At 39.0% G+C, this 13,912-nt stretch overlaps 1 protein-coding gene across 4 annotated transcripts in view; it reads right to left on the bottom strand.

Moving 5' to 3' along the window:
- vps41 (VPS41 subunit of HOPS complex) overlaps positions 1–13,912 on the bottom strand; it is a 138,983-nt gene that overhangs the window by 74,328 nt on the left and 50,743 nt on the right. For all 4 annotated transcript variants that reach the window (XM_020533969.2, XM_020533970.2, XM_048595819.1 and 1 more), the window contains exons 6-7: positions 11,280–11,342; positions 4,127–4,192 (exon numbers count right to left, since the gene is read on the bottom strand). In XM_020533969.2, the coding sequence (XP_020389558.1) occupies positions 4,127–4,192; positions 11,280–11,342 (129 nt within the window). The remainder of the gene's footprint in view (positions 1–4,126; positions 4,193–11,279; positions 11,343–13,912) is intronic.

Genomic DNA, 13,912 nt, shown 5'->3' with positions numbered 1-13,912 from the left:
GATGCTGCTTGGCCTGCTGTGTTCATCCAGCCCTGCACCTTGTTGTCTCGGATTCTCCAGCATCTGCAGTTCCTACTATCCCTGAGTTTCCAGTTGCCTGCCACTTCAACACACCACCATGTTTCCTGGCCAGCTCTGATGACAGAGGCCCCCTTGCTGAAGGTGGCATCATTGTCGAAGTTGCCATCTCTGTCCTGGGCTTGCTTCAGTGCTTCAGCAAAGCTCAGTGCAAGCTGGAAGAAGAGCACCTCATGGGAACTCTGCAGCCTTCTGAACTGAATACTGAGTTCAACAATTTTAGGGCTTAAACATCTTCTCTCATGTCATTACCCCAATCCCCACACACCAGGCCTTGTCATCGCATGGGCTGCTCTGACATTGTCAGCTACTAATAGTCCCCATTAGCGGATATTCATTCTCTCAGGCTGACGTTTACCCACTCCTATGACTGTGCAATTGTTTTTCTCCCCACATACTGTTTAATCTCCCCTCTCCCCCAACCCACCTTCCGCATAAATACCCACCTTTTCCTAGCTACTGTCAGTTCTGAAGAATGGTCACTGGACTCAAAATGTTAACTCTGATTTCACTCCACGGATGCTGCCAGACCTGCTGAGTTTTTCCAGCAATTTCATTCTCTTTACAGCTTTTGAAGTTTAGTCACAATTGTACAAAATACAGCATCTAGCAAGATACTACATACAGTGATGTGAAAACAAACATATGATCTATTTCAGTGACATTGATTGAGACATACATGTTAGCTGAGAAGCCCCATTGCTAGATAAATCTAAATCAGATTATCAGCAGCAATTAGTGTCAACATGAGATACATGCACATGAGGCATGGAATCTAGTATACTATCTAGTGAGCTATTTAAAAAAGGCAGTAGCTCAAAATATATTTTAAATAATTCCAAAAAAATATATTCTTGAATACTGCACATATAGATGTTCAATCTTTTTCTCCCCTTTCAAACATGTAAGGTTTAAATCTTTGTTCCCCTTAAAATACTCGATAGAACTAAAAGAACTGATGGAAGTAGAAATTACCTATTGGAACCTCATGTGAACTCAGAAAATGGAGATCACAACTGACCTACAGAACTGTCAATCATTGAAAAGGAATCAACAAATAAACTTGGAGTATATTCATACACTGGGTTTACTTACACGTTGGAAAATAGTAACATAAGAACACAAGATAGGCTGTATTACTCATTTAAACTCATCTCAACAACACCTCATAATTTCCAAGCCTAACTGCTTTCTTTTTCAATTCCCATTGTATAATGATCCAAATCTAGCTCAGTTGGAGTTTTATACATCACACAATACTCCCCTATTCTGTTTGATATACTCTTCTGCATTTTAAATAAGCATGCTTAGGAATTTACAATAGGAAATTGAGTATGTCATATTTCTAATGTAAAGTGCTTTAGTATACATGTAACATTATAATTACACTGTCTGTCAGTAGAGATGGTGCAGGGTACTTGCTGGCAGAAAGATATAATTACAGTATGGTTACCCTTTATTGATGGCTCCATCATTAAAAACAATCTACAGCAGAATGAACTATACCAAGAAGTGGACAACATATGCTCTTTAAATAGGGATGATATTGCATCTGCATTCCCAGGTTCAATTACACCCAATCCTGCAGAACATCTTACTTGCTTCCTACATTTAAATTTAATGCCTTGTGTGCTATTTGATTTTATTTTGACAGTGGTGGTGGTAGAGGTTGTCAAGGAGGGGACATCAGCTATTAAATATTTTATCTCATTAAAATTTTAAGACTGCATTTACTTGCCACTGGACAATTTGACTTATCCTTGTTATATTTTTGTCACACTTACGTCAGATTTTCCCCATTATAAATTCCGCATTGATAACAGGTTGCATCATACAGAGAGAATAATGGTCAACTCAGGGATAACTTATTAAAGAACACATTGGATGGCAACTTATACATGGAACACAAGAAGCTGTTATTGGAGTTTACCTGCTGCTCATCCAAGGTCACAACACTGGTACGTCATTAAGTGACTTGGCCTCATATATATGGGCAGGATGAAATCATATTTCTTATTCACTCATGACTCCTATAAAACCTTAGGATTTCTTCATTCAAGCGTAATTTTGTTTTCATAGCTAGTGGTTACTATTAACCAGCAATGACGTAACCATTGTAGGTTGCAGCACAGTGGTATACAGTCAGGAAGGAGTTGCCTGGGAGTCCTCAATATTGACTCTGAGCCGCATGAAGATTCATGGCACCAGGTCAAACATGAGCAAGGAAACCTCTTGCTCATTACCATGTACTATCCTCCCTCGGCTGATGAATCAATGCTTCTCCATGTTGAACAACACTTGGAGGAAGAATGGAGTGTGGTAAGGGTACAGAATGTACTCTCACTTGGGGATTTCTCATCTTCTGCCTGCATCCACAATAATATCGGTAAGTGTGACCATCACACAGTTCTTCTCGCGACAATCTCCTGCCTTCACATTGATAATACCTTGTATCGTGTTATGTGGCACTATTACTGCGCTAAATGAGACAAACTTCGAACAGATCTATTAACCTATGATTGGGCATCCATGAGGAGCCATGGCCATCAACAGCAATAGAATTGTAGTGCAACATAATCTGCAAACCTCATAGCCTGGCATAGTTCCCCCTTAAAAGAAGCTTGACACCATCCAGGACAAAGCAGCACTTCCAAAAACATGCACTCCCTCCACCACTGACGTTCAGTAGCCAGTGTGTACCGTCTACAAGATGCACTGCAGAAATTCACTTTGGCTCTTCAGGCAGCACCTTCAAAACCCATGGCCATGTCCATCTAGAAGGACAAGGGCAGCAGATACATAGAAAACCATTATCTGCAAGTTCCTCTCCAAGCAACTCACCTCGAGTCACTAAATATATTGCTACTCCTTCAGGGTCACTGGGTAAAATCCTGGAACTCCTTCCCAAACAGCATTATGGGTCTACCTACACTAAATAGCCTACAGCAATCAAGTAGGCAGTTCAATGCCATCTTCTCAAGAGCAACATGGACAATAAATGCTGGCTCAGCCAGCAAGGCCTATTACCCATGATTGAATTTTTAAAATGTCTTAATTACTGATAAACTAACAATCTAGTGCTGAACATATACAAGTAAAATCTTTTTCAAACTCCTTTGTCTTAATGTGAGCTTTATTATGATTTTTGTGCATGACTTTACATCAAGCATTCTAATATATGCTCTACCTCTGTATATCACTTAACAAACTTCAGTCTAATTGATTGAGGAGAAGCACACTGCCATTCCAGCTCATCCAAAACCAAGCACCCCTTATGAGGGCATTGTACTGTATTGGCTCTAACAACAAAGTGTTTAAAACTCTACTGCCTGTGTCTGTTCCATATTCAATCACCCCTGTCTATGTGCCATCTACCTTGACCTCTACTGGCTCCTGATCTCTAAAATTCCTCAAATTTAAAGCCTTATCCCTGTGCTTAAATCCTGATATGCTCTCACCATCTTTATCTCTCTGTACTTTCCATTTTTATGACTCTATCATCCTTTGCAGCCCAGCCCCAGTTAATGAAGTCAATCATTAAGGTTGATTGCACACTCTGATTCTCTCCACAAGTCCTTCGGTCTCTTCACCTTCCTTATCACACTAATGACTCTCTATAAATGCAGTCTTTGATCAAGCTTTTGGTCAACTTTCCTAATCTTTCCTTCTTTGGTACCGTGTCTGTTTTTCCTTCAGACATTTTGGATGTGTTTCCATTAAATCTGCAAAAAAGACAGTCTTGCTAGTTCACTCCTGGTAGACTAAAGAGAGAATTACTAATTGTGCAAACTTATTTTCTTTGGAATACTTGCAACTAAACAGAATGTGGATCTTAATTAACTGCATCAGTACATATTTTTAAATATTATTTTACACGGTTATTTTGCGCAAACTATTTTAACATAATATGCACAGATTTAATGTCGTTTGTTGTTGCACAGTACATAACAATGGGTGCATTAATTAATTATTGAATTAAGTGGACAGAGAAATGATGATTCTGTTCCAGCAGACTTAGCAGAATTGAGAGACAGATCAACACACTTACCTTGTTTGCCCCTGTGATGAACTGCTTACTACTGGATCTGCCAAACTGTGGGTGAAGAGCCACTATCTAAATTAAAAAATGAAAACAAAATCAATATGAGAACAACTAACAGTACACGTACTCCAATCTTTATTTCACTCTCAGGATCTTAGAAGGACAAGATTTATTTCCTGTTTACAGGTAGTTCAAATAATTGACAGCAGGCCACCTTCTTGAGCTGCCATGTAATGGAGGTGCACCCACAACACTGTTAAGGCAGGGAGTTCGGGAGTTGTACAAGGAATGGATCTTCCTGCACACAACAATTGTTCACAATCCATCCTCCCGTATTTCCGGAGACTGACATTTCCAATATTCTCCATGGCATCGTCTTGTACATCCCTTTTGCATTGGAGTTAACCAATGCAATTACATGTTACCTTACCCCATTGCATCCAACTGGGAGTATCAGGGTCAATGTATCTGTGAAATTCCTACGTGAACATACATAACATAACACAGAATACATACAGTCCACACTGATCCTCCAAACAGCATTCCACCCAGATCCATTCCCTTATCCTACCCTATCCCTGTAACGCTGCATTTCCCATAGCTAACTCACCTAGCCTGCACATTTCTGGACGCTATGGGAAATTTAGCATGGCCAATCCACCTAGCCTGCACACCTTTGGACTGAGGGGGGAAACCGGAGCACCCGGAGGAAACCCATGCAGACATGGGGAGAATGTGCAAACTCCACACAGACAATTGCCCAAGTCTGGAATAGAAGCTGGGGCCATGGCGCTGTGAGGCAGCAGAAATAACCACTGAGCGACTGTGCCGCCCAACATCAAGGGTTTAAGGTGTGGGTTTGTTTGCTGGTGCTTGCAGTGAATTAATATTTTTTCATCAAAACAAATTTGGAATGGGGGCTGGTTAAGCAAAACAGTGAAAATGTAACTGACAATTTTTGGTTCATTTGTGATGCAGAATACAGACTGACAACCTGTATGCACAGTTAAGCAATCGCCTACATAACATACTTCCTTCAGCTATCATATTTTCTGGCAAGCAAGTGCCATCAAGTAAGGCAGGAATTCTTCCTAAATCCACGCAGCAAGCAAGCAGCTAGTGGAATAAATGCAGTTCGCTTATGCAGCCACTTACTACTGCATGATGAAATATGTATATGAGCAGGAGACTAGCACTTACACAATCTTCTGGAATTAATCACTGAATTACAACCTTTTCCTGTCATGACAACGATTACAAATTAGCTCTGCTTCAATAGATTTTCAATTTTTCACAAGATTGCAAATCAATAAAACTCTTACTAGCCTTGGGGTAGAGCAATGAATGGCAGAATGTGGGTTCCTTTTAGGAAAATCCCTACACAGGGAGCTCCTGACTTCAGCACCATTGATCCACATACAAATTACAAACGAAGGAAAGCAAAATGGGAAGAATTCACCAACTCACAATATGCAGTTTAGCTGGTTAGCTGTATATATTTAATGTAAATGCAAGCAAGAAATCACAATGAATGAAAAACTCAACTGAATATTTTACCAATAGCATTTATCAATTTGAATCTCATACTATCTATGCTTTTTAAAACCTATGACATTACAGCTATTAATGATTAATTGATCAGTTTTTGTTCAGAAAGGCCAAATGATATAGTTGTTACAATTTTCAGAAGCAATTTGGGTTTGAATTCAGCTGGACATACACAACCTGATCATGTTCCAGCATAAGATTCTTAGACTTCATCAGTCTCAGTGCAGACAGAAGAACTTAGGGCAGAACCGGTAATAATTTGGTGGCGTGTCACTCGGTCAGAAAAGGCAGTCCTTGGATAAGTCAAGCCCAGTAGACATGACAGCAAAATCTAAGTTAAAAAGAAAAAGTGGGGCTTCTCCAGAATCTTGATCAACATTCGTTCCTCAACCAATGTGACTACCTAGTCCTCAGTCCCATTTCTGTCTGTGTTATTTGCTTTGCATAAAACAAAATGTTCACTTCGATTTCAAAGTAGCTATGGGTACAATTCCGAAGTAAAACATTTAATGGTTATGGTGGGAAAACATTACATTGAAGGAAAAGGCAATTTGCATAGGTACATATAACAGCAACTTTTTGAGACAGAGTAAAAAGGACTTTCTGGATAAAGACCAAAGGACCAAAAGATGTAGGAGCAGAAGTAGGTCATTTGGCCCAATGAGATCAGGGCTGACTTGATAATCCTCAACTCTACTTTCCTGCCTTTTCCCCATTCCCTTACTGATTAAAAACAACAGGCTCAGCCTTGAATAAGATTAGCCTCTACAGCCCTCTATGGTAAGAATTCTAAAGGTTCACTACCCTCTGAGAAAAGATTTACTCCTCATTTCCATCTTAACTCTCTTACTCTGAAATTATTCCCTCTGGTCCTACATTCTCACACGAGGGGAAACAACCTCTCCTCACCTACTCCGTCAATCTTGTATGCTTCAATTAAATTATCTCTCATTCTTTAAACTCCACTGATAAGCCTAACTACTCAATCTCTCTTCATAAGACAGTCCCTCCATGATGCAAGTACATCTTTCCTTTGATAACGGGACCAAAACTGTTCACAGTATTCTAGATGTGGTCTAACTAGTGCCTTGTATAATGTCAGCAGAACTTCTCTATTTCTTCTCTACATACAGTACATTCATTTCCATTATTCAAGTCATTAATAATACACTGTAAATAATTGTGGCCCCAGCGCCATCACTGTTGCACTCAACTAGGATGTAGAGATGCCAATGTTGAACTGATGTAGGCAAAGTCAGAAGTCACACGACACCAGGTTGGAGTCCAACAGGCTTACTTAAAATCACAAGCTTTCTGAGCCCTGCTCCTTCGTCAGATCAACCTGATGGTGAACTGCACTGAATTAGTTACTGGTTGCCATCCTGAAAATGCCCACCTTACTTTAATTCTGTCTTTTACTACTCAGCCAATTCTGTACCCATGCTAATATACCACCTCCAACCCAATGGGTTCTTATTAAATCTTACTGCCTAACATGCAGTACTTTAGCAAATGCCTTTAGGAAATCCATTTTTTACATCCACTGGTTTAACTTTATCTATTACTGCTTGTTACCTCTTCAAAGAACTCCAATAAATTTGTAATGCACAATTTCTTGTTCATGAAACCATGCAATCTGCTTGATTATATTGCACTGCTATTACATCCTTTATAACAGACTCTAGCATTAATCCAATAACAGACGTTAAGTTAACTGGCCTATACTTACATGGTTTCTTTGACTCCCTCCATTATTGGATAATTGGCAGCTTTCCAATCCTCCGGGACTTTTCCAGAATCTAAGGATTCTTGGAAGATTAGTATCAGTGCATTCACTATCTCTAAAGCGACTCCCTTTAATATCTTAGAATATCAGTGTTAGGATACTTTTCAGTCTTTAGCCCTATTAGCTCCTCTGCTACTGTTGCGCCAGTGATAGCTATAGTGTTTATTTACTTCCCCACTTTTGTCCCTCAATTATTCAGTACTTTTGGAATGCTATTAGTGCCTTCTACCATGAAGATTGATGCAAAGTATTTATTCAAATCCTTTGTCATTCCTGGTTCCCATTATTATATTGCCACCTGCAATCTCTAAATGATGTATGTTTACTTTGGCCTCTTTCTTCCTTTTTATATATTTAAAGAAATTCTTACTGTCTGCCTTAATATTTCTTGTTAGTTTACCCTCAAAATTGATTTTGTCCCTCTTCGTTATTTTTTGGTCATCTTTTGTTAGTTCTTAAAACTTTTCTAATCGTCTGGCTGACCACTAATCTTTGCTACGTTTTATATTTTTCTTTCAATTTGACGCTATCCTCTACTGTTTTGTTTAACCATGATAGAATTCTAGAAACGTGTTGAGCCTTTCTCCTCACTTAGATAATACCTTTGTGGTGAGTCGTGAACTATTTTCTTAAATGTCTGCCATTATTCCTTAACTGTCTTTGCTGCTAAACTCTTTTCCCAGTCCACTCCAGCTAACTCTACCCTCATTCATTTGTAATTTACTTAAGTTTAACACAGTTATTTCTGACCTTAGCAGCTCACTGTCAAACTGAATAATAAATTCTACCAACTTATTGTCAATATTTTCTATGGGATCTTTTATTCAGATATCATTTCTTAAATCTGCCTTATTACATTTCACCAGATCTAAGAGTAACCTGATCCATAATTGTATCCATATCATATTGTTCTGGGAAACCATCCCAGATACCCTATGAATTCTCATGGATACCTCTATCAATTTGATTTTACCAATCTGCATGAAGATTAAAGTCAGCTATGACTAATTTTTTTAATGCCCTCAATAGGTCCTGATTTATTCTTTGTGCTACAGTGTAGCTACTGTTAGGAGGCTATAGACCACTTCTACCAGTGTCTTCTTCCCATTGTTATTTCTTATAACCACCTATATGGATTCTGCACTTTCTGATCTAATATTTTTCTTGTTATCATACTTATTCCATCTTGTGCCAACAAAGCAACCCCATCACCCTTTACTTCAAGCCTGGCTTTTAAAATGTCACATACCCCTCAATATTTAGTCCACAGTTTCAACCTCCTCGTAACCATGTCTCTATAATGTCCGTAAGGTCATACCCATTAATTTCCATTTTTGCTGTTAATTCACTTACTCAGATTTGAATGCATGGATTTAAAAGTAAAGTAATTTTGTCTTTTTACCATTTTCCTCCTTTGACCCCATTTGTTGCTATTTTGCTATGTTTGTACATTTGTCCCTTCTGGGTATTGTTATCCAAATATCTGTCCTGCAATGCTGTCACCATCCTTTGGCTTTGCACGCTTACATGAGATCTCTCCCAAACCCTACTCAAACACCCACCCCAAATATTTTAAAATCCTCTCTACAACTTCTCTACTGCATCTACTACTAGCACAGCGTTGTGGTTTCGGCTGCATATTAATGTAGAAGTTAGCATTATATAATTCTGGAGTAAGGTTTTGGTCTGATTTCTCACTGATTGAACTGGAGTAAAATGATATGAGGATCCACTGGGACATCGTTACACGCAGATTAGATTAGATTAGATTAGATTAGACAGCAGGTGTTATATAAATCCAGTATAACGTAATGCACATTCTACTTCATACCCTGGCTACTTTACAAACTTGATAGACTCTTAGTGAAAAGTGTCATGCCTGTTACTTCAAAACAGAAAACATTTTCATTTGAACTCTTAGCCAGTGGAAGCATGTTGGCAACTACGTGCAATTCACAGCCAAGGGTGTGCAAAAATAGCACTAGCCGTTTTTTGCATTCTGTAGTGATTGATCGCAAGAGCATTATGCCAGCATAACCACAGCATTAATAAACATCTATTTCATGATCTACCTTGTTCGGGCAAGGTTGCATGGGGGGACGGGGGAAAACTTGGAATTTGATATTTTTTGCCCATTCTACCACAAGGAAAGACTCTGTCATGGCAAAAATCTGGGCTCAAGTTGCTGTCAGAAACATCCTGCTCCTCCGAAGGATGTGCCGTGCAGTCCTTGCCGATCAACTCAATGTTGAAAGTATACAAACATGAAACCTGGCTGCCTATCCATTAGCTTCCCAGATAAATGGCAGGAAGAGTTTGGTCTGGCCCATTCAGGAAAAATGTATTTCTAACGGTGTGGTTATTAATAAACATTATCAAACAACTTCTCTGACCTGGAAACTTTCATTATATAAGTGTGCACTCACATTTCTCCAGAAGCTGTTAGAAATTTACTGTTGGAATTACCGTTGGAAATAAATAAAAAAAAATTTCAACTTTTACCTACTCCTTTTAATTCTCTTTTAACCTTATACCCATTCCTCATTTTTTGGTCATGATTTGAACCTAATTTGGTTTTTTTGTCGTATGTGTCTCGGTGAGGATTATTCAATTTGATTGATTCAAACACCTCACTTTTTTGTTTTCCCCTGCTCACAGATGCCCCTTAGAGGATACCATAACAGATGTTGAATTAAAGCAAGTTTTTACTTTAGAGCCCATAATAGCTTTAAGGGCAGCTGGCATTAAGGTAAACAACAAGTATGATTCCTGTGTCACTGACTGTGCTGCAGAATTCGTGTCATTACGATCAGAATGAATTGAACTTTAAACACTGTAATTGATTGCAGTTATTGATGCACTGGGAAACAATGAGGCCCTGGAAGTGGCATGGAAGGACAGCCATGAAGCTGCTTCATGCTGTCAGAGGACTAAGGTATGAGGAGAGGTTAGAAAAGCCTGGATATTCTAGCCTTGACAACAGGCATGTGAGAGGTGGGGTTCTTGAAATTCAGCAAGATTCCATGCAGAATCAGAAGGATTGATCCAAAAATGCATTAAATTGAACTATAACTAAACACGCAGTGAGCTGACATTAGGAAGAACTTCCGCAATAGTTGTCGATATCCATGAGAGTCTGCAAGGATACAAAATGGAGGTATTAACGCCAGGATCACTTTGGCTGTGATGGAAAAAGATATATAGAAAGAATGAACAACACAGGAGAAACGTTCTCCCAATTCTGTCATTCTTCTGTTTTACCAAAAAGGATACAGATCGTATGGATCACCGACAGTTTAAGCTATTTTTTAAATCATGGAAATATTTGCTGACAAACAATTAAAAATTAGTCTTTCCTATGTGATTATTTATTACATAGTGAAGGAGCAGAATACACTTTACTCCAACTCTATCCCACATCCTGGGGCAGGCAAAGCCAGGCTTGCAGCCAATTCAGGATTTCTGTCAAATGCTCCTCTCTGACACGTTAAAGACAAATTGATCCCCTAAGATGCAACTTGGCAGCCAAAAGACTCGTCTTAAAATTTTTTTATAATTACATCAATTTTTTCATATGCCACTGTGAAGGAGTGCAAGGTGTCAGCCTTCGCTACTATCACTGGGACACTCTCCTTAAATCAACCCAAGTCATCTGTTCTTCCAACCATAAAGCATGAAGTCATTACTCAATGTGTCTAAGCCAGTGTCCATTCTTATAGCCTTTCCAAAACATTGATAGTAACAGTATCTTTCTTGTTGTTTCTGCTTCAACACAATAGCTCTGTTACCTAAAAAGTGAAATTGTCTTTTATAAGAAATACTTACTTTGATAGGACTGTCAAAGTTTTCGTGAAATCCTTCCCTTGTGTACAATCCAACCACCTGTACCTGTTTGGCAAAGCAGAATCAGGTTCACAAAGAGAATTACATGACAAGACAGTACTAAGAAAAAGAAAAACTATAACCACCAAATATGTGAAAGGTAGAAAATGCAAAGCTGATGAATCCTATTTATCGAGAGCACACAATCAATTCGCTTGGATACAAAACTTTGTCAGGACTGTTTTGATGATAGACCTATACCAGGGTACACAGAATTCTAAATTTAACTTACTGATGGAGCTGCATGTATTTATTGAGTTCTCTGCCCTTAATTTAAATTACCAAATGACTTCACAGAATTAGTTCTCGCCGGAAGGACCATCAGAATATCTGCTAAATGACTGAACCCAATCAGTTCAAATCTAGGTTTCCTAGAAAGCAGTTCTACAACTGATAAGATTGTTATGAAATGGAGGTATTAAAGCACGGTTAAGTTTCACATCAGCTCTTTAACTCAAAGTAAAATTAAATAATGAACAGAGTAATTAGTTAGCTACGAGGTGTGCCTGACAACAAACTTCTGCAAGTTGGTTATCATGATGACTGGACGGGCTGGGGTGGGAGGTGCAGGCTGAGTGCTGGTGAAGTGCATGCCACAGCTTTAAAACAAAAAGCCGAACAGATATTTTTGTTATAGCGGACTTTCTGTCTGAGATTTTGTTCAGAAACTGAGATAAAGGTTGGGGATGCTGAACCCCAGGAGAGAGAAACTGAGAGACAAGAAACATTAGCTGCAAAAACAGGGAAGAGGCAAAAGTCATTTCAGCAGTCGTTCTTGTGTTGTAGCCCAAGGTATTTATAATCTAGGTGTCGAGATGAAGGAAGCATCAAATTCTGAATCAAAAACAGAAAAATCTGTTTGAATTATAGCCATTGCAGCTCTGTTGCTGAAATAATAGCTTAAAAACAAGGAAGAGGCAGGTAAACAAAATTGCTCCTAAACTGGTTAAAGCTCAAATTCTTTCAAATTCTTCTGGAACAGAGAAAGGAAAAATCATACTATGAAGTTTGAATAGATAAAAGCTGCAGTACGCATGGTAATGTGTTAACTGAAGCACGAGAAATGAACAGAAATAGAAGGAGTAATTAAAATGGAGGGAGATGATGTACTATCTTTGACTTGATCAGTTGATAAAGTACCAGAATGATTTGGACGTGAACATAGGAGGTATGGTTACTAAGTTTGCAGATGACACCAAAATTGGTGGCGCAGTGGACAGCCAAGAAGGTTATCTCAGATTACAATGGGACCTTGATCAGATGGGTCGAGGAGTGGCAGAAGGAGTTTAATTTAGATAAATGTGAGGTGCTGAAGTTTGGAAAGGCAAATCAAGGCAGGACGTATACAAATAACGGTAAGGTCCTAGGGAGTGTTGCCAAACAAAGAGACCCTGGAGTGCAGGTTAAATAGCTCCTTGAAAGTGGAGTCACAAGTAGACAGGATAGAGAAGGCGGCATTTGGTATGCTTGCCTTTATTGGTCAGTGCATTAAATATAGGAGATGGGAGGTCGCTGTACAGGAAATTGGGTAGGCTACTTTTGGAATTCTACATTCAGTTCTGGTCTCCCACCTAGAGGAAAACGTGAAAGAGTTCAGAAACGATTTACAAGGATGTTGTCAGGGTTGGAGGGTTTGAGCTTTAGGGAGAGGTTGAATTTCTGGGGCTATTTTCCCTGGGGTGTCAGAGACTGAGGGGTGACCTTATAGAGGTTTATAAAATCATGAGGGGCATGAATAGGGTGAACAGCCAAGGTCTTTTTCCCAGGGTAGGCGAGTGCAAAACTAGAGGGCATAGCTTTAATCTGAGAGGGGAAGGATTTAAATGGGACCTAAGGGGCAACATTTCACATGGAGGGTGGTGAGTGTATGGAATGGGCTGCCAGAAAAAGTGGTGGAGGCTGGTACAATTACAAAATTTAAAAGGCATTTGGTTGCGTGCATGAACAGGAAGGGTTTGAGAGAGATACAGGCCAAATGAGACTAGATTAATATAGGGTGTCTGTTCAGCATGGAAGAATTGGACTGAAGGGTCCGTTTCCACGCTGTACATCTCTATGACTCTACAACTAAATTTACCACTATAAAATCTTCAGGAAGATAGAAAGGAGAAAATTTAAGAAACAAATGTGCTACAAATGGATTTGACTGGTATAGCGCTCAGAGTTTGCCTGGTTTAAGAAATAGTAAAGTTAGCATATTGAGAGCAACTTATAGCCTGTTCAATGAAGCAGAGATTTCAGTGCATAAAAGCCTTTCCCCCCCACACTAAAGGTAGGTTGATTCCAGCGGCTGAATTAGAATCACATGCTCCTGCTTTCACCCCATAACATTTTGCATTCTTACGAGATTGACATTACCTGTTTTAAATGCTATAATAAATTTAGTTTTAGCAGTGCGTGTGGTTCAGATGATTCCTCTTGTGAAAAAAGTTCTCTTAGTTGGGAAAAAATTGTTCCAAAAGAAATTGAAGGAGAGATTTGTACATAATTATGAGAGGCTTGTAATAGCAATGAAGCTGTAAAATGGTAGTAATAAGCAATGAAGCTGTAATATGGTAGAATATACTTATCCTATA

Source organism: Rhincodon typus, chromosome 4, assembly GCF_021869965.1.
Source record: "Rhincodon typus isolate 14 chromosome 4, sRhiTyp1.1, whole genome shotgun sequence".
In the NCBI taxonomy this organism is placed as follows: domain Eukaryota; kingdom Metazoa; phylum Chordata; class Chondrichthyes; order Orectolobiformes; family Rhincodontidae; genus Rhincodon; species Rhincodon typus.
This window is presented reverse-complemented; position numbering and strand designations above follow the sequence as displayed.